At 40.9% G+C, this 27,569-nt stretch overlaps 1 protein-coding gene across 1 annotated transcript in view; it reads left to right on the top strand.

Moving 5' to 3' along the window:
- The first annotated feature begins 749 nt into the window (after nucleotides 1-749).
- Nucleotides 750-27,569, top strand: part of INO80 (INO80 complex ATPase subunit) — a 126,829-nt gene continuing 100,009 nt past the window's right edge. The window contains exons 1-4 of the mRNA XM_038408051.2: nucleotides 750-884; nucleotides 21,878-22,063; nucleotides 24,775-24,941; nucleotides 25,066-25,133. Of these exons, the coding sequence (XP_038263979.1) occupies nucleotides 21,921-22,063; nucleotides 24,775-24,941; nucleotides 25,066-25,133 (378 nt within the window). The 5' untranslated portion in view covers nucleotides 750-884; nucleotides 21,878-21,920. The remainder of the gene's footprint in view (nucleotides 885-21,877; nucleotides 22,064-24,774; nucleotides 24,942-25,065; nucleotides 25,134-27,569) is intronic.

Raw genomic sequence — 27,569 nt, forward strand, 5'->3', positions numbered from 1 at the left:
CAGCAGTCACTTAACCCTGCTCATCGTGGCTGCCCGCCTGGACTATTGCAACTGCCCCTTGACCACTTGCTTGCGCCTTGTCACAGTGGGGGGGTGCTGGCAGGTGGCTGCTGCCTGTGCTCCAGCCTGGCTTTGCCGGCGCCTTGGGGCAACGTAGGAGTCTCACAGAGGCCTTGCTGCTGGGGCCTACAGCGACCTGCCAGCGGAGAGGCCCCACGACATCCCTCACCCGCTATACGCGCAGCCAAGCTGAGCCAGCCACAAACACACGCCCCTTCCGACTATCAGACTCCGCCCCTCCTGATCCTAACTATCGCGAGGGTTTCCTGCTCCCTCACGCGAGATTTGCTGTCTCACCCCGGCCACCTTGGCCGAATCCCTTCGGCAATTTTCGTCATTGCCAGGCTCTACCAATCGGCCCGAGGAGCGCATCGATGAGCGCGGGCCCTGCGCGACAAATGTGTGGGGGGCGGCCCCGGGGTGTAGACGCGGCGGCTGTGCGGCAGAAGCGACCCTAAGCGCTGGGCGGCGGTTGCGGGGTGGGGTTCGGGGTAACGGGTGGGCGTGCGGGGCTCGATTGTTTAGGCCTGGCCATGGCGCCTCTCCTCCCCCCCGCCATGGCTCCCCGTGTCCCTGCTCCTCTCCTCTCAGTGAGCGAAAGTGGCCGCCGCCGCCGTCCCAGCGCCCGCAGCCGCCGCCTCCTCCTCCTCCTCCTCCTCAGCAGCAGCGCGGCCGCCATCTTGGCGAGGCAGGAGCTGAGAGGGCCCCGCGGCAGGAGACAGGCTGAGCCAGCGCAGGGCGAGAGGCCGGGTGGAGAGAGCGGGGGAGCCAGCCCAGGAGACACCCCCCGCCGCTCCCGCGCCGCAGCCGGGCCTGCCACCCAGGTGAGCTACAGCGGCGGCCGGGCAAGGGCACGCTCGGCCGGGGCGGAGAGCGCCTAGAGGCGGCTGCAGGGCCCGGCCAGGCCAGGCCGCAGCTTCTCCCCCACTTCCCCCCCCCCCAGCAGTGTCCGCAGCAGCCGGGTCTCTTCTTAAAGGGGCAGGTCTCTTCCCTCCCTCCCCGGGGACACACCCCGATATCAGCGCGGGGGGAGGGGCCCCCGGGCACGGTTGACTCTGGAGACCGCTTCGGCCCCCCCCCCCCCCCGGACCCTGGAGGAGCTGCCCCTCGAGCGGGGGCAGGGGCGCGTGCGTTGGGCTGGGCTGTGGAGCTCGCGGGGGCGATGTGTCCCAGCTGTACCTGGAAGGCCCACGTGCCCGGGCGTTGCACGACGCGGCAGCCGGGTGCGAGGTGTAGTCACACTTGTCATGCACACGCGTAACCGTGTCACACAGGGGGGTTACAGCCGGCTCCGCGGGTCGGGCTGGTACCTGGAGCACACGTGCAATAGTCTTGCACGCAGATACTTGCTGCTACCCAGCGGAGGGAGTCAGGATGCGTGGCACTCCTGTATCTTGTACGTATCTCCCGTATTGTCTCATGAAAGTGATCATCGGTGCCATATCTCCTAATGGCACTTGTAGCACCCAGATGCAATAATGTTGCTCAAAAACAAGGACTGAGGACTGTTTCACATCTGTACCTATAAGCTCAAGCAATAATATTGCACAATGGTGCTTGCCATTGCATGGCTAAAAGAGCTGGGACATGTGTCCTATGTATACTTGTAACACGCATTAAAAGCAAAGTGGCACACTGACGTTTGCTGTTGCACAAGCTAATGCTTCTATATATACAGTTGTGTTTGCAAATAGAAAACAGTATAGTTAAAGATGGGATAAATACTTATATCCTGAGTTTAGTCACTCATAACTTTTCCTGAAATCTTGCTGTTAGGACAGTAGATGCAGAGAGGGGATTAAGTTTGTGTGTTTGGTTAATGATCTCCAGTAAACAAGTATCTATGATTTGATGTTTATAATTATGGTTGGTGGTGAAAACTTCTCTACTGCTCTTCTTGACTATAGAATGTAAATCCATCCCAAACACACAGCTCCATAGAGACTGAGCTGCAACTATCAGACTAAACATAATCCACCAAACACCAACTGTGCAATGTCCAATTCGTTCACCCGCACACTGTAGCTACTTTCATCATGGGCAGCAAGGGGGAGCTGTAACTGTCCTTTTGACATCAATGATGTGAATCATATTTGTACATTTTGCATGTCATCAAGTAATCTTTCATTTATCATTCAGATGGCAAATTTCAATACTCGTTTATTTTAGATCTTAGGTACTTGTTCTTGTATCTTGGAGGAGTATGGGGCGTTTGGCAAGATGTGTATATTGAAATGTGTATATGCATTTTATTTTACTGTGCAGCTGAATCAAGTTTCACCAAATTTAGTCAGATCATCAGATCTGAGTATTCCAGTTTCAGTATCTTAAGAGTTAAAGGAGTCTGAGATGTTTGTAAAATCAGCTTTACATTTGTGCCCACAATGTCCTGTACTGGACATTGTAATGCATCCGATGAAGTGAGCTGTAGCTCACGAAAGCTTATGCTCTAATAAATTTGTTAGTCTCTAAGGTGCCACGGGTACTCCTTTTCTTTCTGTACTGGACAGTGGTGGTTATGAATTTTCTTTATAATGTAAATATGTGACACAGTTCTTAAAATCCTAGTCCTGCAATGAGCTTCATGTAGCTGGGTCCCTGCACTTGTGCGATGGATGGGCACAGAGATTGGTTTATGAGGTACTCCGTGCATATTTAGAGTCTTCATTGATTAAAAGGTAAGACATTAAGTTAAAATAAAATAAAGTTAAATATTTTGCTTATGCAGGTAAGTGCACAAGTCAGAAAATGTTGAATTAAGACTCATTAATCAAACTTAATTCTGCTTCCTTGCAAGAGTACATTACCATACAATCTCTGTGATCGTATAATATTTCTCAATAATACACCAATCTATATCTTACTAATATGATCCTATAGAGTAAATTTTCATCTCAGTTATGCCATTTTCACTTTGCATGCACATGGATATGTGAATAATGCTGTACTATTTATGGATATTCTTTTAAAATTTTAAGTTTATATTTCCTTAATTTGAACAAAACTATACTAATACAGTTTAAACATTACTGTCATGTGATTGTACATCCACCAACGTTAAATACATTTTTTCTTTACTTTAGTTTATGCAGTAACAAATTCTTCATGTGCTAATGTAGTGGTTCACAAATGAATTTTTGTTGTGGACAAACATAGCGACAGCAAATTCATTGTGGCTATATTTTGGGCAGTTTAAACTGTCGTTAATATAATATATTTTGTTGTGATTATTTGGAAGTGTCTTGTAAATAAAATCAAGTGTGAAGAATAATATGTACTATTAATACCACAAATGTTACATGGGTTTTTATTAACTATATACATTTAAAAAAATTGTAACAAAATTCTCTCACTTCTTTTTGTAGTAAAGTAGTTGTAAATGTCAATGAACTTTTGTTTATTTCAAAAGGTTCTTGAAAGGGAATTGTTCAATGTTTCTCTCTCTCTCTCTCTCTTCCAGTAGTGATGGCCACACACAAAGGCCCTGATGGCTGCATGTGGTCATGTGCTGCACTTTAGAATCACTGTTCTAATGTATTCTTCATAAATAAGACTGTGATTTAGTTAGAGAGACCTCCGTGAATTCAGTCAACCCTGGCTGGGAGCTGCAGTGTCCCCTGCCAGCAGGTGCACCTCCTGCAGCTCCAGGCTACCATAGGTGGCAGGGGGGACACCCACCGCTACTGGCCGCCACGGGTGGTGGGGTAATCTCTGTCGCTCTCCGGGCAGCATGGGATCCCCGCAGCTCTCCGCCTCTATGGGCGACAGGAGGGACCCCCAGAGCTCCCGGCCTCTGTGGTGGCAGGGGGAACCCCCGGAGTCTGGAGCTGCCAGTGGAAGGGGACCCTGGAGTTCACAGTCCACCCGCAGCTGCCCAGGCTCCTTATTTTATCCTGGATGTTTTTAGTGAAAGTCAGGGACGGGTCATGGGCTTCTGTGAATTTTTCATTATTGCCTGTGACCCGTCCATGACTTTTACTAAAAATACCCATGACAAAATCTTAGCCTTATTCATAAACAATATCTTGAAACTAAAAACGTTCTCGGATCGATATGTAATGAAAAAACAAGAAATGGAATGCAATGTGAGCTTGTTCTCAAGTTTTATAGAAAGGTTTTCTTTAACTCGCTTTTTGCCAATGTGTTCCCTGTGTCTCATTTACGTTTGCAAGGCAGTATTTTAACATTGTCTAGTAATTGGGGGAACAAGTTCTTACTCACTTGGTTATATTGGATAAATTCTATACCAAGCATACAGCCTGACAAGGCTGTGTGCTGGAAATTTCCTTAGGGATTGGCAGAAGAAAGATCTTCTCTCCTCTAATGTTCCACAGCCAATATTCCAATATGGGGCTGAAAAAAACCTCCATGCCAATTGTACTCCAGCTATGCAGAGGGAAAGGCTGGTGTACAAGGATAACAACAGATGTCCTGAATTACCCTCAACATGCAACTTAATTCTCACCGTGTGGCAAGTGCACATGAAGCCCCTGTGGACAGGTGTTTCAAAGGATAGAGAATGTGTGTGAGCCTTTGTGCAGGGGCTCCAGAAATCCAGTCCCCTGCCCCTCTAGAGCTGGATTTGTCCCTTATTGAACAAGTATATAGTCAATTGCATTGCTTGATTTCTCCAAGTCACTTTTCTAGTCTGTGGTTTACATAGTTAAAGGTGGCATCTGTGTTGCTAGAAGTACTGTCAGACTTTTCTGTTTATTGGCTATATGCATATGTATTAAGGTTTTCTCTTCTCCACTTGTGTATATGTTTCCAATAAAACTGTCATACATGTTTGTAATTCCTTTTTATAATCTGTAGGACCCCCCCAACCCTGATTGGGATATTTGGGTGCAATAATAATGAACCCATTATTCAAAATAGCTAATAGAATGTAATTGATCTTCATCCCACTTAATTTCCTTCTTGAAAAAAAATGCAAAAAAGTAATGTAGCGAAAGGAAATGTACTATAAAAAGATAATAGTATAAATTCAGCTATTAGGGCCATCAATCAGAGAAGGCAAAGAAATGATCTCTTTTTTTATTTTTTTTTAATCCTAAATTGAAAAGGGTTGCAAATGCTTCCCCGCCTTTCCCCCCCTCCCCCCCCGGTTTATGTACGCAGATAGTCAAAGTAATTTGTATTTATTCAGGCTCAACATTAATGGGGACTGAAATTTATAGGTTCGTAAAATTAAATTTTCTTTGCCTACCTGCAATCTTTTGTTAATAAATGTACTCGCTTGTTACCCTGAAGTTTACTGAGAAATATTTCCCCAGAAAAAAGAATAAATGGGGACTACGCTTGGTTTACTAAGGCCTAATGTACGTTATGAAGTAGTCCTGGGTGGAATTCTGCGCCAAAAAATTGAAAATTCTGTGCACAGTATTTTAAAATTATGCAAATTTTGTCAAAATAACTCATATAATCACACCACTTTCAGTTATTTTGATAATTTGTTTCAAAATACTTGTCAGCAAGTATGTCTGTAACAATACAGAAAATTCCTTACTAGATAAATCAGTACAGAACTTTGAATAGTTCATTTAAACTACATTACAGAAACATTTCTTGCACCCCTCCAAAGCACTGCAAAGGCATGGAGTGTTAGGGATAATGGAGGAGCTGAGGGAGAGGGAAGGAGCTTGGGAGCGAACCTGGTGGGAGTTGGGTGTGGGTGGGAAAAGTATCAAACAGTCTTTTTTGGGGGGAGGGTGGGGGTTGTTGGTGAGCCTCCCCTATGCAGATCCTGGCTGACGCCTAGCCTCTCCCATTCAGTCAGGCACATCTTCCCCCATCCCTGTGTGGCCCTGCAGTCCCTTTTCCATTTAGCCTCTGGCTTAATGCTGTCACTCCACTGGCTCCTGAGCCCCTGCCCCAGTCTGTTCCTCCCACTAGCCCTTCTGAACCCAATTCTGTGACCCTCCAGCAGCCCCGTGTGCCCTACTCTGTCTTCCCCCACCACATCCCGTGCCTGCTAACCTGGCTCTATGGGCAGGGTGCTTTTATGAATGCAGCCAGCTGCTGGCTGTTATTGCCAGTCAGCCGTGCTGGCTGTTCTGGTGCCACAGTGGCCTCTGGTGGGCAGAAGACAGAATACATTTTGGGCAGAATGTATTTTCTGTGCATAAAAAAATTCTGTGCATGTGGTACAGGAATTCCCCCAAGTGTAAATGAGGGTTTACCTGCATGGCTATATTAGCAAACCCTCCTACTGTAGACATAACTTGTAGCAGCAAAAGCCCTCTAGTTACCCAAGCAAATTAAGCTGTACTGGCTAAAGCAGTCTGGTATAACTGCATCTGCACTAGGGCTTTTGTTGGTTTAAAAACAGTTTTTAAAAAAAAAAATGGAATCCTTAATCAGCATGATTTATACTGGCAAAAGTTTCTGGTGTGGACATGGCCTTCAGCCTCTTTGTGTATGTTTGTTTTTAAATTGGATGCTTACCTTGGGAACATTGTTGCTGTTGATGCTATTTCTTGCACCATTCTGATGTAATGTTTTATATGTCACAATGGAGAATTTTCCTGGAAAAAGAAAAATGAAATGTGTCTCTTAGAGAGTGGAGAGAAATATAATTTGTCTGGGATTCTTTGGCTGTGGAGAAACTCTTGTAATGGCTCTTAGTTAGAATGCAAAACGTGAAGGGTTGGCTGAGGGGAAAAAATAGTTACAGAAGTGTGAAGGAACTGTAGAGGCCTGATAATTGTCTTCTCATTGTTCTGGGTTCCATTCTTAGGCCTTATCTATAAATGTTGTAGTACCATAGCTATTTCAATTAGGGTATGACTCTTGCGGTTTTTAAAAAAAAGTTATACTGGGAAAAGCCCAATGTGGACACAGTTATACTGGTATAAAGGTATATTATACTCAGGGGTGAAAGTAAGTCTAGGGACTTACCAGTACGGGGCTGGGGCCGGCTCTGGCTGCCGGAAGGGGGGGGCCTCAAAAGGAAGGAGCGGGGCTGGGGGAGGTCAGAGCCAGCCCCAGCCCACCCTGTGCCAGCAAGTGCCTCCTTCCCCCTCCCTGGGGGAACAAGAGCCCTGGGCCCTTTAAATCGTCCCCGGAGCCCCGCCGCCGCTTCCGCAGGGCTCCGGCTGCCCCTACCACCCTGGGCCCTTTAAATTGTCCCCGGAGCCTGCCGGAGCCCTGGGGAAGCAGCGGCTGGGCTCTGGGAACGATTTAAAGGGCCCAGGGCTCAGCCGCCACTACTGCCCTGGGCCCTTTAAATCACCGCCTCAGCCCCGCTGCCACTACCCCAGGGCTCTGGCAGCAATTTAAAGGGCCAGGGGCTCCAGCTGCTGCTGGGAGCCGCAAGCCCTTTAAATTGCACCTGGGGAAGCCAATCCACCCCGGTACAGCGTACCGGCTTATTTTTACCTCTGATTATACTGAACATAAGAATGGTCATACTGAGTCAGACCAGAGGTCCATCTAGCCCAGTATCCTGTCTTCCGACAGTGACCAATGCCAGGTGCCCTAGAGGGAATGAACAGAACAGATAATCATTGAGTGATACATCCCCTGTCACTCATTTCCAGCTTCTGGCAAACAGAGGCTAGGGACACCATTCCTGCCCATCCTGGCTAAGAGCCATTGATGGACCTATCCCCCATGAACGTAGTTAGTTGTTTTTTTTTTAACTCTGTTATAGTCTTGGCCTTCACAACATCCTCTGGCACAGAGTTCCACATGTTGACTGTGTGTTGTGTGAAGAAATACTTCCTTTTACTTGTTTTAAACCTGCTGCCTATGAATTTCATTTGCTGACCCCTACTTTGTGTGTTATGAGGAGGAGTAAATAACACTTCCTACTACTGGTATAGTTTATTCCCCTTCTTGTCTGGGAATAACTTTGTCCACGCTGTGGAGGATTGTACCATTTTCAATGTACAGTATAGTTTAAGTAATACAACTTACTACCATAGACAGGGACTTAGTCCTGCTGTCTGCCTCTCTCTTTTCCTTCCCCCAGGCCAGCAGAGCTGTGCAAACATGTCAGAGATGTGGCCTATTCTGCCTTGGAGGAGTTCCTTTTTTGTCAGCAGGATAAAGTGATTCAAACTATCATTTTAATCACTTTAAAAAAAATTGATTTGAAACAAATTGAAGCTTTGTAAAGCTAACATGAAACTGTATGGTATTACGACTTTAGATTTAAATTGATAGTGAACTAAATCAGTAATACTGTTTGGGGTTTGTTTTTTAAATAGCACAGCTGGTAGGGTGTTATATTTGAGTTCGATGAAACTGTTAGGCAAAAAAGAAAATATTGAAAAAAGAAAATATTGAAAGTGAAGGCCCTGATCCTACAAATGCTTAAGCAGATACGTAATTTTAGTTGCATGAATAGTACCATTGACTTCAGTGGACTACTCGTGCTCAAAACTAACATGTACATAAGTGTTTGCAGCATAACAGGTGCAGTTGTATTTTTATTCAGCTTTTCTTTTAGTGGCATGAAGACTTTGTCACTTCAAAACAAAAGTGGCTCAGTGTTAACAGAGGTTCAATATATTAGCAAAGTTATTGTGAACTTTTTTTAAACACTGGCCAAAATGATCAGAATTGGACTTCTAAGGTAAGACTCCATATTTAGGCATGTAAGGATGGATATTTCAAAGTACTTAAGTGACCTAAGAGCAAAGGTCCCATTGACTTCAAACTGCCAATGCTGGTGGAACATTTCAACTTTCTTGACTTGTGGAAGTATATCAGAACATGATGTAGGTTGCAAATATACCACAAGCTATTTGCTTTCAGCTTTGTGTTTGCATTTGTGTTCTCACAGTAAGGATGTTAATGAGGCCCTGGACTTATCATTTTCAGCACAGATGAATATTTTAAGTGTAAAACTTCTCAGTAGAAAATCCTGCAAAATCTGAAATTCTACTAAGAATTTGAAAACTAATTAAAAAAATAAAAACAAGTACAAAATATCCACTTTAGCAATCAAAGACTATAAAATGGGAAGAAAATAAAGAACTAGCAACATAATAAAAATGTTTGAAATAAAACTATATTTTGTTTTTTTAAAAAAAAAAACATGATTTTTAATTCATCCTGCTTAATAATGATCTCTCCAGGTGATTAGATAGTGTTGATGGTCTCCAAAGGAAGCCTAGTCAACCTTTCACCAGCAGGTTGGTGGGTTATCACACCGTTTGGCCTTAGTATTAAATGCAAAGGAGGAGAAAACAGCAATCCTGTGGGCTTCAGCTAGGATGTAGAGGTTCTGAGGCATGGGAAAAAATGTAAAACAAGAATCTTGAAGAAAGATCCACTGTTGCAACCAGACATACCTAAAAATGCTCTCTGTTTTTGAAGTGAAACATACACAACTTAAAAATTATATGTCATATATATAATTCTGGCTTCTGGTTTAATAGGGCTTTAATAGGGCTTCTGGTTTAAATGGACTTTTGTTGTAAAAGCATGTTGAAATCAAAGTCAGCAATAGCCAGCAAATATTTGTTTAAACTGGAAAACCCAGTGTTTTGAAGCTGATCTTTCTCTGTGCTTCTAGAAAGCAATATGTTTGCTGCTGTTTAGTGGAAATAAATGCCAAAACCTTGGAGGCTCTTAGTATAAAACATAACTAGTGGCTTTCCGAATATGTCCTTGGAGAGTTCTCCTCTAGTGCTGTTTGTTGACTGACTGACTAGACATTGTAATAGGCAGACTGAAAAAAAGCAAACAAAAACCCCACACCTAAATTATAGTTCAACTAAATAGTGATCTAAAAGCAATGTCTGTGGGCAAGATACTTTAAAAAAAATTAGCTTAAACCTTAAGTATTTCTCAGTGTATCTTGATGAAGGTTAATCGAGGTTACTCCTACCCAACTTGAAGGTGGTTAGAACTCTACACCCATTGGCATAACTTCATGTTTGGTTTTAGTAATGTAGAGGGTCACGTAAGAACGGCCCTACTGGGTCAGACCAAAGGTTCATCTAGCTTAGTATCCTGTCTTCCGATGGCACCTTAGAGACTAACAAATTTATTAGAGCATAAGCTTTCGTGAGCTACAGCTCACTTCAAATGCATCCGATGAAGTGAGCTGTAGCTCACGAAAGCTTATGCTCTAATAAATTTGTTAGTCTCTAAGGTGCCACAAGTACTCCTTTTCTTTTTGCGAATACAGACTAACACGGCTGCTACTCTGAAACCTGTCTTCCGATGGTGGCCAGTGCTGGGTGCCCCAGAGGGAATGAACAGAACAGGTAATCTACAAGTGATCCATCCCCTGTCACTCATTCCAAGCTTCTGGCAAACAGAGGCTAGGGATACCATTCCTGCCCATCCTGGCTAATAGCCATTGATGGACCTATCCTCCATGAATTTATCTAGTTCTTTTTTGAACCCTGTCATGGTCTTGGCCTTCACAACATCCTTTGGCAAGAAGTTCCACAGGTTGACTGTGCGTTGTGTGAAGAAATACTTCCTTTTATTTGTTTTAAACCTGTTGCCTATGAATTTCATTTGCTGACCCCTAGTTCTTGTGTTATGAGAAGTAGTAAAGAACACTTCCTTATCTACTTTCTCTATACCAGTCATGATTTTCTAGACCTCAATCATATCTCCCCTTAGCCGTCTTTTCCAAGCTGAAAAGTCCCAGTCTTATTAATCTCTTCTCATACGGAAGCTGTTCCATACCCCTAATCATTTTTGTTGCCCTTTTCTGAACCATTTCCAATTCCAGTATATCTTTTTTGAGATGGGGCAACCATATCTGCACACAGTATTCAAGATATGGGCGTACCATGTATTTATATAGAGGCAACATGATATTTTCTGTCCTATTATCTATCCCTTTCTTAATTATTACCAGCATTCTGTTAGCTTTTTTTTATTGCCACTGCACATTGAGTGGATGGTTTGAGAGAACTATCCGCAGTGACTCCCAAGATTTTTCTTGAGTGGTAACAGCTAATTTATACCCCATCATTTTATATATATAGTTGGGATTATGCTTTCCAATGTGCATTACTTTGCATTTATCAACATTAATATGACACAGCCAAGTAGTTACTCTGTGAGCTCTTGGTTGAATCTTTTTATTATCCTTATTTCAAATGCCAACCTTCAGCACTCCAACCATAAAAACCCCGCAAAAATAACTTCCTGAACAACTGTGGAATAGTTTTTTTTAGAACTAAGACAGACAACCTGCTAAATTTGATATTAAAACTTACTAAAGTTTTGGAGCAAATCAGAAGATGGTGGAGCCATTTACTGGGCAAAATCTAGCCATCAGGGCACCAAGATAAATCACCCAAACTTTCCCACAGTAATCATAGAACTGGAAGAGGGTCCTCGAGAGGTTATCTAGTCCAGTCCCCTACACTCAAGGCAGGACTAAGAATTATCTAGACCATCCCTGACAGGTGGTGTTAAGTAATGGATAAGTTTTCAGAAATCAAAATGTCTCTCCAGTCCTCTTTAGACCAACTAGCTGATGGAGTAAATGGATTTCAGAATCATCTAATAGCAGGGGAATACATTGTAGTGCCATCTGAAACAGCCCAAAAATAATAGATGGCTGTTTGTGGCTCCTTGAAAAGTGTCACCTAGTTACTGATGTGGATGACACTGAAGTCATTTTAAAAAAAAAAAGGAAAAGTACTCATATCTTGAATCTCCTGGAAGGAGTGGAGAACCCTGATCAAACGAGCATTATTTCTCGATGGTTCAAAAAAACTACCAGATTGACAAAAAGGACTAAGTCTAAAAATAAGAGCCTGTCAGGTGCCAAGTGTGCAAGAAATGACTGTTACCCCCAATTTGCAACTGTCTACCTACCTAATTGTAAAGACATTTTACTTTGTCAAATGCAAAAAACTGTAATTTGCATAAGAGATTTCTTCCTATTTGCAATGACAGAGAACAGCATTCAATCCAGCCAGGAAACTATTCAGAGATGATGTTTTTAGATGTGTATTATTTTGTATCCAGCAACCCTGAAGATCTTTAAAGGAACACAAATTTGCAAATTTCAGAGCTTCCACAGGGGTTTTTAAACAGGCTTAAGAAATATGTAATTCAAAGTGTTAGGGCACCTTTTTGTGAAAATTAATGCAGATATGTACTTTAAATGGCAATATTATTTGCGTGAAAGATATTTCAATATTTTTACTTATTTCTGTGTTATGTTAATAGAAAACATTATAATACTTCTAATTAAGAGATCTTTAATTTCCATGTAGCCTACAGACTACTAATTAAGGGGGCCTATATCTGTGATGCTTCTTGGGATACCCAGAGCATCCAATGAAGTGAGCTGTAGCTCACGAAAGCTTACGCTCAGATAAATTTGTTAGCCTCTAAGGTGCTACAAGTACTCCTTTTCTTTTTGCGAATACAGACTGACACGGCTGCTACTCTGAAACCAGAGCTGTGAGTCAGCTTGTTACCACCTGCCTCCAGAGCGAGGGAGTCTTGTCTGTACCCAGTAAGTGTTAGTTCCCTAACACAACCATCCTGTTAGTCACTCAAGCATTCTCCTCTGGGCTGCATCAAACCTATCTTTGCCTTGCAGGTTGATAACAAATGCCCCCGACTCCCTTCAAAGTGTCCCTCTGTGGTATCCAGTCCCGATCAGTGGATACCCACAGAAATCCCAGATCCTCTATTTCCAACAGAACGGCGTATCGCAGTTCACCAGTTTTACCTTAGAGCACCACTCCTATAATGTGCACAGCGCTTGACTTCAGTTATAAAGCAAAAGGAAAGAATTTAAAATTCTTAAGAATAAAGAAAGGTTGTAGATTCAAATAAAAACCAGTATGAGAGATGGGAACAAATGGTAACATATAAAACAACATCACAGCACACATTCTAAAGCCTAAACCTAACTAACAAGTTATCTTCCTGTGTAAAGAAGCTTATCTCACCCCAAATTCTCTCCAGCATTTTCCACCAGTTTGGTCGAGACCCTTTCTCATAAAATCAAGCCTGCTGAGAGCTTGTCTTCTCAGACTGATGGAGTACGTAGGGGTTCCTCTGTATTCTGGATATAGTTTCAAAAGTTAATTGTATTACTCCTAAATGGGATAACGCCTGCTGTTTACCTCTGCCTGTTAATTTCCTCTTTCTGAAGATTTCACCATCCTTCATTGGCATTCAGTTCAGATTTGAGAGTGGAGGTCCATTGTGAACCATATAATACTTAATTTATGTGTAAGCAGACATATAGAGAAACATTTCTTGTTTGAAAGAGAATCTGCTTTTTACATTTGCTTGTGCCCAGCCCTAGACACAGATTTTAAGAAAAGAATTTTCAGTATTTATATATGTAAATCCTTATACAACGTCCATACATGCATTTTTGTAATGATTTTGATGACTTGAGTGACACAATCTTTCATTAGAGACCTCACATGATACTCTTTACATTCTAGTTCACCAAATGCCAAACCCAAGGGATTCTTGTTAACCTTATGCCAGCTGGCATCAAGAAGTCCTTGGGTAATAATATTAAGTACAATTCAGATACTTCTCTTATAGATTGTTCAAGGCAGCTTTATTGGTATCCTTTTCTTATGATTCTACTGCTGAACTTTACATCTGACTAAAACTGTGATATAGGGATGAATGAAGTTTACTGCTTTCACTTGCGGGCATATTTTACCCTATTAATATGTAATAACCAAATAAAAAAAATTAAATGACATTCAGATTTTGCCATTGTTAACATTAACATTAAACACAATAAGCAAATTTTGTAGCACTTGCAAATCTCAGCCCTTTCCCCTCTCTCCTCTCTTTTTACACCCAACTATATTTCTAAGAGGCAGAGATTTTTAGGACATTATTTTATCACTGTCGAGTTGAGAACCACTATGAGTATATTGTGTAAGTTTAAAAAAAAAAAAAAAAAAAAAGTTCCATGATAAAGTCAGTGACTGGCCCTTTCTGTCCACAGTATGACTGTAAAAATGGTTTAATGAATTTGTCCTCAGCAGAGTTTTAGTATGTTTAAGAACATGTGTTAAATTCAGAAGTTTTATTTAGTTATTCAGAGGCAAGATATTGATTATCCAGTATAACTGAATTGAGAAGGATATTCTAGCAACCAACGTTATATGTAAAGCTTATTTAGATAAGAATGCCTTGCATAAAGAAATTAAATATAATGCAGCCTTCCATTTGTTTTCATACAAATCCTGTAAGTGGAATATAAATGTCATTTACCACCTAATAAAATATAAGAAAGTTCTTTTCTGTCTCAAGTGGGGAAGTGGATATTACCCTAACTCAAGAAACGCATCTAAATACTTCAGAACACAATTAATTGGAGAAAAATATGTTTGGGTGGGACAAGTATTTGATGTATCCAACAATACACCCATCAAAAGGAAGTTACTATGTTAATAAAACTTACCCTTTGTAGTTATTACAGTTTTTTGAAGACCAGAGAGGAATTTTGTCTCTTGCTTTCTGGCACACTGCCTGGGAATCTTAATATTTGGTGTATGTATGCCCTTATAAATATATCTGTTTTCTGTCAGATTTATTTACTACTTGTTCCCACCACACAAATAAATTATTTATGGGAGGAGACTTTAGTGCTGTGTTTAAAATTTGGGTTAGATGAAATTCCCCCAATTTACAGATTAGCAAAAATCTAAAACCTTCAATTCCGTCCTTATGGGAAATAATGTAGTTCATGTCTGGTGGCTGTTAAGCCCAAAATGTAAAGATCTACTTTCCAAAGTTCATGATTCCTCATCTGGAATAAGTTTGATTTTCATAAAGGCTGAAAAAGCCTCAAAATATTTAGTTTCTGAGGCTCTGATCCTGTTAAAAGTATGCATGAGTTTAAAGTTATTATCTATATTTGGGAAAAAGTTGGATGATGTATTCATATCCTGGTGATGATATACTTCCCACTGCAACGGTAACTAAGGGGGATATTAAACAATAACTGTTCAAGTCAGACATTTTGAAATCATCAGGTCTGGGGAACTTGCATCCAGGAGTTTTAAAAGAGCTGGCTGAGACACTCTCTGGACTATTAATTAATTTAATAAGTATATGAACACTGGAGAAGTTCCAAGGACTGGAAGAAAAAACCCTAATATACCAATACTTGGAAAGAGTAACAGGATGAGCTGGATAATTATAGGTCTGTCACCCTGACATTGATCCTTGGCAAAGTAATGGAATTGCTGATACAGGGCTATATTTAATAAAGAAATAAAGGAGGTTAATTAATGCCAGTCAGTATGGGTTTATGGAAAATAGACCTTGTCAAACTAACTTGATATCTTCAAGAGGCAAGGTGGGTGATATATTTTTATTGGACCAATTTCTGTTGGTGGGTGAGACAAGATATAGAATCATAGAATATCAGGGTTGGAAGGGACCTCAGGAGGTCATCTAGTCCAACCCCCTGCTCAAAGAGGGACCAATCCCCAACTAAATCATCCCAGCCAGGGCTTTGTCAAGTCTGACCTTAAAAACCTCTAAGGAAAGAGATTCCACCACCTCCGTAGGTAACCCATGCCAGTGCTTCACCATCCTCCTAGTGAAAAAGTTTTTCCTAACATCCAACCTAAACCTCTCGTACTGCCACTTGAGACCATTACTCCTTGTTCTGTAATCTGGTACCACTGAGAACAGTCTAGATCCATCCTTTTTGGAACCCCCTTTCAGGTAGTTGAAAGCAGCTATCAAATCCCCCCTCATTCTTCTCTTCTTCAGACTAAATATTCCCACTTCCCTCAGCCTCTCCCCGTAAGTCATGTACTCCAGCTGCCTAATTATTTTTGTTGCCCTCCGCTGGACGTTTTCCAATTTTTCCACATCCTCCTTGTAGTGTGGGATCCAAAACTGGACACAGTACTCCAGATGAGGCCTCATCAATATTGAATAGAGGGGAATGATCACTTCCCTCGATCTGCTGGCAATGCCCCTACTTATACAGCCCAAAATGCCATTAGCCTTCTTGGCAACGAGGGCACGCTGTTGACTCGTACCCAGGTTCTCGTTCACTGTAACCTCTAGGTCCTTTTCTGCAGAACTGCTGCCTAGCCATTCGGTCCCTAGTCTGTAGCAGTGCATGGGGTTTTTCTGTCCTAGGTGCAGGACTCTGCACTTGTCCTTGTTGAACCTCATCAGATTTCTTTTGGCCCAATCCTCTAATTTGTCTAGGTCCCTCTGTATCCTCTCCTTACCCTCCAGCATATCTACCACTCCTCCCAGTTTAGTGTCATCTGCAAACTTGCTGTGGGTGCAATGCACACCATCCTCCAGATCATTAATGAAGATATTGAACAAAACCGGTCCCAGGACCGACCCTTGGTGCACTCCACTTGATAACGGCTGCCAACTAGACATGGAGCCATTGATCACTACCCATTGAGCCCAATGATTTAGCCAGCTTTCTATCCACCTTATAGTCCACTCATCCAGCCCATACTTCTTTAACTTGCTGGCAAGAATACTATGGGAGACCATATCAAAAGCTTTGCTAAAGTCAAGGAATAACACATCCACTACTTTCCCCTCATCCACAGAACTAGTTATCTCGTCATAGCAGGCAGTTAGGTTAGTCAGGCATGATTTCCCTTATAAGATAATGAAATTACAATTTAGGTTCATAAAGGTAATTGTGTTGATGGAATATATTTAGATGTCTGTAAGTCATTTAACTTGGTACCACACAACATTTTGATTACAAACTTGAACTATACAAAATCAGTATGGTACACACTGGGTGGATTAAAACTTGTCTATTTTTCAAAATGTAATTGTAAATAGGGAATAATGGAGTGGGTGCCTTTCTAGCCAGGTCCTACAGACATCAGTTCTTGTCCCTCCGTTATTTAAGACTTTTATCCGCAATCTGGAATAAAACATAAAATCATTACTGCTTAAATTTGACGACGACAAAAATATTGGGGGAATGGTAAATTAATGAAGAGGACAGGTCACTGATACAGAATGATCTGGATTGGCTGGTAAGCTGGACTGAAGCAAACGTGTTTCTATACAGCCAACTGTAAGGTCATATTCTTAATTTCTAAATATGTAGGCCCAGGGTGGATTTGATTTGAATCATACTGATTTAAATCACTAGTCAGGAAGACTTGATTTAATCATGGTTTTCTACATAAAAGTGCATTCTTGTTGGTTGTTATAACTTTAATACATATTCTTCACAACTCAGATAGATGTAGGTTTCATTTTTAGAAGGTACACACTATACAGTTTTAAACAGTGATTTATTTTGAAAACTTTTCAGATGAGTTTTACAGCTATATCAGAAAATGAATGAATGTTTGGTCATTTCATTTACCAAAGGTAATTGAAGCAGATATTTATGAAGTCGTTGGGAGATGAACTATCTCCAATTCAAAGGGTTTATCAATAATATTTGGAGGATTTTCTTACCATGCTGTATTAGGAGGAGAACATCACCAGACAGCCATTTAAACTGTTTTATTTAACTAAAACAACAACATTAAGCATTCTGGATTTTTTTGTTCAATGGCAAACATATAATATTTTAACACAACAAGGATATGTCCCTCGCTTCTCACATTTATCTCCTTGTCCAGCTCTATTCCTCCCTAACAAACTTCTATTCATTGAGTTTTTTTGAAACTTTGCACTTTTAGAGAGAGGTAAGGGATTTATTCTGTGTACACAAATTTGCAGAGGGACAATAGAGTTGAGGTCTGTTATTTCTCACCTCTATATATTTATTTACTTAAAAACATTTTTGCTGTTAACAAGCATGTTATCTCTGGAGACCCAAATCGGAGAACTGCAAAACTAAGCATCTCTGATGGTATCTTCTAGACTGAGCACTGAGTCCCATTGGATAGACACAAAGATTAACCTAAATAACCTATACAGAAGCTCCTGGAACCCCATAAGATTGGGTCCCTAATCCATTAACTATTGGAACTCATTTAGAGAGCTTTTCTGAAACATTACATGAATATATTGTCTCATACTATAGAATTAGAATTTATAATCCCTATTCCATGATGAGATATCTTTGGGCTATAATGTATCTCAATTAAAACTATCTTTAGATAGGTTTTTCCTCAAAAAGCATTTTATCAAAAAATCCGATTTAAATTTTAAAAAAAATTATTTTTATCCACCTTGTGTAGGCCATACTTGAGTGATGGGTCTCTGTCTTGGGAAGGAGTGACTCTGAAAAAGACTTAAGGGTCATGGTGGATAATCAGCTGAACATGAGCTCCCAGTGTGAATGTGATCCTTGGATGTAAAAACGGTTAATATCAGAGAGTGAAGAGATTATATTACCTCTGTGTTTGGCACTGGTGGAACTGCTACTGAATTAATGTGTCCAGTTCTGGTGTCTCGAATTCAAGAAGGATGTTGATAAATTGAACAGGGTTCAGAGAAGAGCCATAAGATAGCTTAAAGGATTAGAAAACATGCTTTTATAGTGAGAGATTTAAGGAGCTCAGTCTATTTAGTTTATCAGAGATGGTTAAGGGATGATTTGATCAGTTAATAAATACTTCCCTGGACAACAGAAATTTGATAATAGCGGGATCTTCAGTTTAGCAGACAAAGATGTAACAGGAGTCAGTGTCTGGAAGTTGAGGCTAAACAAATTCAGATTAGAAATCAGATGCAATTTTTAAATAATAGTGGTAATTAACCATTGGAACCATATACCAAGGGTTTTGGTGGATTCTCCATCTCTGGAAATTTTTAAATCAAGACTGCATATTTTTCTAAAAGATACGCTCTAGTTCAACCACACCCATTGAATTTGAAGTAGAATTCAGTTCAGGGAAGTCTTATCGCCTGTGTTATGCAGGAGGTCAGACTATGTAATCTCAGAAATCCTTTCTGGCCTTAAAATCTACAAATCTGTACTAAGTCCTTGCAGGATCAAGGCCAAAAATGGGTACAGTACTCATTTCAGATGATGTGCCTGAAGACCCAGACCCTTGACTAAATGCACAAGCTAAAAATAAAATACATTGGTTCACTTCAGTCATTGAAAAAATGTAGCAATATTTTGATAAATATAACAATGGAGGAAATCTCCTTTCAAGGTTTGTGGCACTCAAGGATACCTTTTGAGAAATTGTTATTACACATATAACACAAACTATAAGAATTATTTAGAAGGCAATTGATCTTGGCAAAGAAACTATAAAACTCTCCAACAGCTGATTTATGGTGTTTCCCAAGAAACAAAATCTCAAGCTGAACAAATTTATTTGTAACTGAACATCATTATCATATAGGTAGGGCCCTACCAAATTCCTGGCCCATTTTGATCAATTTCATGGCCAGACGGTTTTAAAGTTGGTCAGTTTCACGTTTTCAGCTATTTACATCTGAAATTTCACAGTGTTGTAACTGGGGGTCTCAACCCAGAAGGTACCTGGAAGTGGGTCTGATCTGTCCCCTTTCTGCCTCCCGCCCCAGAGCTGCCATGCAAGGGAAGAACAAGTCCTGTCCCTCCCCAGCCCAGCAGGGACTCCTAGCAGCAGGGGAATATTGGATCCACCTCCACAAGACTCCTCCAGCTGCAGGAACCTCTGGGGCTGGAGCTTCCTGCAGCAGGGGAAAGCACTCCAAGGTAGGGCTGATCTGCCTGGGAGAGCTGCCCTGCAGGGAAGGACCAGTCCTGTCCCTGCCAGCCCAGCAGCAAGAGGGAAATCAGATTTAACAGGAAAGGGCTTATTTCACAGTCGGTGACACGTTTTTTCACTACCATGAAATTGGTAGGGCCCTACACATAGGGCATAAGTGGCTCTCATATGCACAGTAACTTCTTTGAATTTGGAAATAAAACCAATCGCGTGTTCAAAAATAATCTTTCTTACTACTGTCCTGACCATTATGCCTGTATTTGTAACAGAAGAAAACAAAAGGACAATTGATAAGGTTGTAGTAGAGACATTCTCAAAGTCTGCTCAACGTTTATTTACCTTGAATAACTTCAGCAACATAAATATTTCAGGCTTTTTTGGAGAACGTAAAATCCTGAAGATAAATGAAGAACAGTTTGAAGCAAAAAGGCTATTTGGATTAGTGTTAAACAACCCAGGAGCTTTCACTAACTTTACAAAATGGGCTGGGAAAGAAAGGAATTTGGATGATTTTTAAAAAATACATAGGCAAAAAAATACATAGTTGATACTAAATATAGCAAAAGGAGCAATCGTCTAATTTTAGACTGTAAGCTGTTTTGGGCAAGAATTTGTTGTATGTTTGTAAACCAAACATCAAGCACACCTTGTGGCACTATAAAAGTAATCGTTTTTTACAAAAAGATATGCATAAGGAAAAAATACATTGTAGTTTCAATTGTGAACTTAAGGGGTCCACTCAAAAAGTTCTTCTCCCATGTTGGTTTTTATGACTCCTTTCTCTTCCAGAACACCTTATATAAGATTCAACTGAAAAAAGGTTTCTCTAACTTTTTTTAATCTCTGGGTTACAGGTATGCAGTTCATATGATATATGTGGCTGCCCATTTCATTCAAAGTTCAGCTTGTTTTCTTTAGTAATGGTGAATGTTTCAGTACATGATTCTTTCTTTCATCGGTTGGATTCTTTTGAAGTGAGCTGTAGCTCAAGAAAGCTTATGCTCTAATAAATTTGTTAGTCTCTAAGGTGCCACAAGTACTCCTTTTCTTTTTGCGAATACAGACTAACACGGCTGCTACTCTGAAATTTGTACTTCCTGTGTTCCTACCTCAATATTATTTGATACAAGGCATTGTTGTACTAGGTCAGGCTCAGTCTCTCTGAAAATAGACCATAAATGCCTATAGGAAAATGTAGAGAACTTATTTGGCCAAGTTAACATAACTGTTGAAATCCTAGTTTGTGCATTTCCTGATTTTTTTTTTTTTTAACTGTGCAGCCTTAGTATTGCATTAACACAGATTTTGCATCTTATATTCGTATACAAAGTTGTGTAATTTAATATGCCCAGAATTTTGTATTCCTATTCTTAGTGACCATATATTGAAATAAGGTGCTTGTCGGCTAGCCAACTAGAGGAACAGGAGTTTTATGAGCTGGGGATAAAAGTGATCAATGATATAGCAACACTAGAATAGCATAACTGCTGGCTTGTTTTGAAACTCTTATTTCAGGCAATTGGTTGACCAGTGTGCTTGAAATAATCTCTTATTAAGAAGTTATTGCCATATTTAAACTGCTGTAGAAACATTAATGAATCCCCATAACAATTTTGTGAGGTAGTTGTATTACTTTTCCCATTTTACGATGGAGACTGAGGAAGAGTGGTGAAGTGACTTGTCCAAGACCACACATGGTGGTGAAGTCCACAACAAAATTAACGTGGAGAATGGGCTCTCCTGATGCCACACTCCGTATTAGTATCTCCAGAACCCAATACTTAATAAAAGGCAACCTTCTGTGTTTCTAATATCTAGGTGCCAGCAGCTCGGCCTGTTTGTAACAAGAATGAAGGTGCACTACAGGAAAGAGCAACAACTTTATTGTTCTTTTATTTCTTATTGCTTAGAGTTTTTTGTTCCCAGACAGTTTTGTCAATTTGATTTGTTTGGAATGTTTTTGGGAAACCTGTTTCACATCCCCAGTCATTCCAACTTTGCATTGTTCTCTGGTTAATCTTCTGGTTACTTCAGAAATCTCTAGATTGTAAGCTCTTTTGATCAGGAACCCTGTTTTTCTCTGTCTTCTATGAAGTGTTTAGCTTCTTTTGGGGTTCTATAAAATAATATGCAATACGTTCTGCCAGTGCACTTAATTCCTTCTCTTCAGTCCCTTGTAAGTGAGGTAATAATAATGGGTGCATTTTGTTCTCACCCAGCTGTGTGTTTGGAAGCATCTGTGCATGAGGAGAGATTTGTTCTATGGCCTCGGAGCTGGGTGCCAGGGAGGATGGCAGCTGCACAGAGCTGGCGAAGCCCCTCTATCTGCAATGTCTGGAGAGAGCTCTGCGATTGGATCAGTTTCTACGACAGACATCCACCATCTTCAACAGGAGTATATCCAGGTACCAAAAATCTATCCTGTTTTAGGTTGGGAACACCCAGAAAAGAGACATTGTATAGTATTGTTTCCAGGCAACCCCCATGGTAAGGGGTTAGTAGCCACTTGTACAGTATAAATCCTGCTTTTTCAAGGATTTTTGTTCTTTGGTCTTTTTACCTCACATAGGCTCATTGTTAGCCCAGATATAATGGTCAAGAATTCTTTTTGTCAGCTTTTACTAAAAAGTAGGCTTAGTTTATTAAATCTTAAATTAGTTTTGCAGAGAATTGGCCCTTAATCATTTGTAACATCTCAGTGCTGTTGTCAGGCACAGAATTGTGTGGTAGGAAACAAATAGAACTATTAAGAAACAAAAATCTTCTCTTAAAAAAACAAACAAGCAAGCAAACCAATGTACCAGTATCATCATTGTAAAACATGTTGAGATCTTCCAATGAGAAGTGTTATGTAAGTGTCAAGTATTATTACTTGTACAAGTCAAACGTGACTTTAGTAAAGTATCCATTAGCATCCTTGGTAAAATGTTTCATTCAGACAAATTTCATTTTCTATATGAATTTTGGATATGGAAATGGATGTGAGATAAGAGGTTTTTGGGGGGTCAAAAAGTTGGTTACCCATAGGAAAATGTAAAAAGGAGTAGACTTTTTTTAATCACCATTTACTGCTTTTATGATTTCTTTTGTTGTTATTACTGAAGAGCAGTAGCAATTCCATAGCTAAAGATGAGCAGAGCTTTCTGTTCAAGATCTCATTTTTCAGAGTGCTCTAAAATGCATATGAATATTTATAGGCAGATTGCCTTGAAAACTTCCATGAAATATCAAGGCAGGGGTAGAGTTAATGGTGCAAATCTGGGGTTATTTGCTCCAGTGGGTCAAGTTACAGACTCCCCTTCAAAATGGCCCACTTTTTAAAAAAAAAAAAAATCTGTTCTGAGTCTCCCGTCTTCCCTCCCCCCCCGGTCGAGCTAGGGGGAAAATACAGGAAGGATCCCCATGGAACTGATAACAGTGGATTTCTCATTATTTCAGCTAGTGAATGCCACAGAGAATCATCTATACAACACTGTTTCAAAAGTTTAGACTTTTTCTGGTTCTGTAAAGGGGTTTATTGGTGGTCAAATCTGGGATGGAAGGATAGAAAACGCATCAATTTCAAGTTGATTTATCAAAGGGCTGTGTAATTTACAGGCACATCCAGATTGGTTTAAAATTTAGTGTGCCAGTAGAGGACCTGGATTACAGTTCGTGGTGTAAATTTGGAGTCACTGGGTCAAGAGTTTCCTAAGATACAGCCCTTAACGAGGCTTGCTTTTACTTTTCAGTGTGTTCTAAATGTGTGTCTAGGCAGGTTGCCTTGAAAATAGTTATGCCACAGGCTAGTAGATATGGCAGATTTGAGTCATACCTGGTCAAGGAGTTCCCAAGATGAAGTCCTTCCCCCCAAATACCTGCTTTTAATTTTCAGAGTGTTCTAGAATTGCATACATCAGCGAAACTGGGTGGGTAATTGAGAATGGTCATGCTACAAGTACACAGCATTGAGAAACATGGGGAACTGAGAATGGACATAACACATCTACATAGACACATACACATCTATACATGATACAGCTACATAGTTCTGAGATGTGGGCAAGGAGCTGAGCCAAAGGAACCTGTGCCCAGGCTTATCTCAAGGCTCAGGTTCTTACTCAATTCATGCTCCCCAAGGAAATGCTCAGTAAGTGAGAAGCTGAATGAGCGACCCGCTCAGTTGGTGGCTTAGGCTGAGTGGCACTGATCTGAACCTTAACTTTGGCTTTGAAGCGATAACACTAAGACCTAGGACGATTTCAGTACCTTAGTCCTCCAGACCCAACCTTGTCACTTTGTACACTGCACAACTCCAAGTCAGCACTCCCATTTATGCAGTCCAGTGGAGCCTTGCTGTGCTCTGTAAAGCCCTCTCAATCCAGGGAATACTTACGGTTGGTTGACAAAGGCTAAGGTACTATGGTCTTCCTGATGATTTAGGACAGGGGTTAAAGTGGGCAGAATCACAGGACAATATGTGCACTGTCTTGGTTTATCAGTTAATTGCATATGTGGTTGAGAACAATACAGTGCATGAGGACCATACATTTCCAGCAAAGAGACTAACACATTTGTCTATATAATACATACAGCAGGTAAAGAGTAGTGACTTGTAATGTCCTTTAATACAGATTCCATAAAGGATATCAGACTCCACTATATCAGATTGCTTAAATGGTCTTTGAAGTAGAGGACCATCCATAAGATCTACATCAATTACCTGACTCTCTTCTATCACCTCCTCTTCCAAAATGTTCCATGTAATGTTGCTCTAGACTCATGTTCCTATTTCTCAAGAGCCTTCTCCCTGGAATAATAAGGCAAAATTATGACTTCATTTGCTTTGCATTTATATTTTTAAATCACTACACCATTTTATTAAAAGTTTTATGATACTATCAAATTACAGAGCAGTTGACAAATTCATGTAAGAAATTAACATTAAGCAGTGCTTCAGATTATATAATTGTTGCAGACAGTTTGAGACCTTTCCAATCCCTAGTTCCTAATCTCCAGTATAAGTGCCATGCAGGAAAATTGCATTTTCTATAATGTCTTTTATGGGTGTCCTTGCCCCTAGTTATGAGTGTTTTTCTCTCCTGCTGTGATCATATTTTTGTGTGTCCTATTGCAGTGATGAAAGCGAGGATGGATTGGATGACAATTCTTTGCTGCCACAGTCTGGGGATTCCCTGATGCAAATTAAGGAAGAGCCCCCAAATTCATTGCTTGGGGAATCTTCTGGAGCAGGAAATTCTGGGATGTTAAACACACATTCCCTCAATGGAATACTGCAGCCAGGTGAGTGTGCATCAGATTGAATTCCTTCTTGCTATGGGGTAAGGTGGCTTCTTTGTTTATATTTATAGGTTTTTTCTTTAAATTCACTTACTTCATAATCAAATAAAATGTCCTCTTTAAACAGAGCCAAAGTCAGAAAAAGGGAGTTTGTATAACTTTTCCAAACTGAAGAAAAGCAGAAAGTGGCTGAAGGTAAGAATACTGGAGGTGAAGGGGAGCTGTGATCAATAACTATTGTGGTGTAATCTCTAGGGGTATTCTACCTGGACTGGGGAAACAAAAGGGGTTGTGTGATGGTACTCCTTAGTGTGCTTATGAAACACTGAATGCTTTTAAAAAAAAAAAAAACTTGAACCTGCTAGTAAACACTGATCAAAATATGGCACATCCATTTATTAACTTGTGTATTATTAATATATTTATTATGGAAGTGCCTAAGGGCCAATCAAGAATGGGGGACCATTGTGCTAGGTGCTGTACAAACATAGAGTAGGAAACATTCCGAGCCCTCAAGAGTTTATGGTCTAAATAGACAAGATGGATATGGTGGGGGAAAGGGAGTGAATAAACAGAGTGAACAAAGTGATGGCAGCCAATGTCATTTTCCACTTTTTTTTTTAATTTATTTTTTTGGTGGGTTTACTTAAGAAAAGCTAAATGGAAAGAAAAAGGAAATGGAGCGGTGAAGGGGGCAGGGGAAAAGAGAATAAGAGGGACAGGTGTGGAGTGAAGCCAAGGTGAAGAGAGTGCTCCAACCCTCTTCCTTGCTGTTTGTATGGGAGGGGCCAGTCAAATGTAGCGCTCTAAACGTTTCCTCTGACTATAAGCCTCTCAGTGGTTCATTTCATTTTACCCCTTCCTTATAAAGACAAAATATGTTGTTGAAAGTCTAGTTCCTGGTGTTCCTTATTCATTAGGATTGCTTGGTGATGTACTAATATTGGCAGTTGCAGCCAAATGACAACTCCATCCGCTCCATCAAGGCAAATCTTCACATGGCATTGAGCCATATAACAGTTACACACCACTCCCCTCCTGGTCACTAGCACAGGATTTGTGGCTGTTGGAAATAGAGCAAGACCAGGGCTCCCATATGCCTTAGCAACTCCTGGCTACCAGAATAACCCCTAGGGCCATTGGCAGCTGTCATAAACTAGAGCAGTCTAAAGGCTGCTGTAAGTCATATCAGGGACCAGACTGGTATGCTCTGAGCTTCATGATTGGGGGAATGTCAAGGTATTTTAAAGCCACTTTTGTAACCCTTGCTCTTCAGCTGCACCAAGGACTCACTGGATACAGCCTAAAATTAAGAATATTGTACTGCAGAGCGGTTTTAGGAAGAAAATGCAGTGCCTTCTTACTAGGGACAGAACATAGTATTGTGAAGTAGTGTAACTGTGTGGGGCTGTGAGAATGTTTTGTGGAGCTGTGAAAAGAGGAAAAGTGATGTCATAAAAAATTTTAGTTTGCTCTTTACTCCTGGGGGAATTCTGCACCACTGTGCAATGCAGAATTTTGCAGAAACTTGACATGTGTGCAAAATTTCCTTTCCCCCATAGAAATGGGCTACCGTGCTGCTAGTTGCCACTAGGGGGTCACTGGACTCGGTAGAGCCCAACTTGCACATAGAAGACCCTGCTGGGGGGAGGGAGAGGGAGCTGGGGGGTTTCTGGCATGACCTGAGGGAAGGAGAGGGTGGTGTGCAGGAAACTCCTTGCAGGTCTGTGACCAAGCATCAGGCTTTCTCTCTCTCTCTCTCTCTCTCTCTCTGGATCCGTGGGCTCCTGGGGGGGGTGTCATCTGGGCTGGGGGGGCATGGTTGGGCTCTGGGGAGGAGGGGGTTCGGGTGTATTGGCTAGGGTTGGCTCTGCAGGTGGGTTCTAGGAGCAGGAGGGGTTGTGGCTGTCTGCTCATCCTTCCTCTCCCTCCCCAGCTAGGCTCTAGCGGGACGTGGGGGCAGAGAAACAGGAACTAAATTGTCATAGTGGTTTCTTTAACTCTCTACTTCTGGGGGAATTTTTGTGTGTCTCTGTATTGTTACAGACATATTTTGCTTACAGATATTTTGAAATAAATTACCAAAATAATTGAAACTGGTGTGATTACATAGTGTTATTTTAACAAATAAAATTTGCAGAATTTTATTTTTTTGGCACAGAATGCCCCCAGGAGTAGCTCTTGCACTTTCTTGGTCTCTTCTCATTTGTTCACTGCACCCTCTTCATTAGTTCAGTGCAAAGCTTTCTGAAAAGTAGTCAGATTTTATTGTTAGTTTCTGTATTATTAAGGGGAAGGACAACTTTTATTTATATTTTAAAAAAAACCCAAAACAAACGCTACCAAAACAAACCTGTACATTCTACACTCAGTTCTGTCCTTGGGAGAGAGCGAGTGAGAGAATGACCCCACATGACGGATGTTAGTCACATTGCTTAATGTGCTACTGGAAGGCTCTCTGATGCTATGGTAATGTATGGTATGAGAACCTATATAGCACAGAATGCAGTTATGGTCTCTTTGGATCAGAGTCTTAGTCTCCTCTATATGCTAAAATAGTGACTGAACTGATGATACTCAGTGAATGATAGTATTTTTGGTTTATTTAAATGAGGTGTGTGTTCAAAAACA

The sequence above is a fragment of the Dermochelys coriacea genome, chromosome 6 (assembly GCF_009764565.3).
Source record: "Dermochelys coriacea isolate rDerCor1 chromosome 6, rDerCor1.pri.v4, whole genome shotgun sequence".
Classification (NCBI taxonomy): Eukaryota; Metazoa; Chordata; order Testudines; family Dermochelyidae; genus Dermochelys; species Dermochelys coriacea.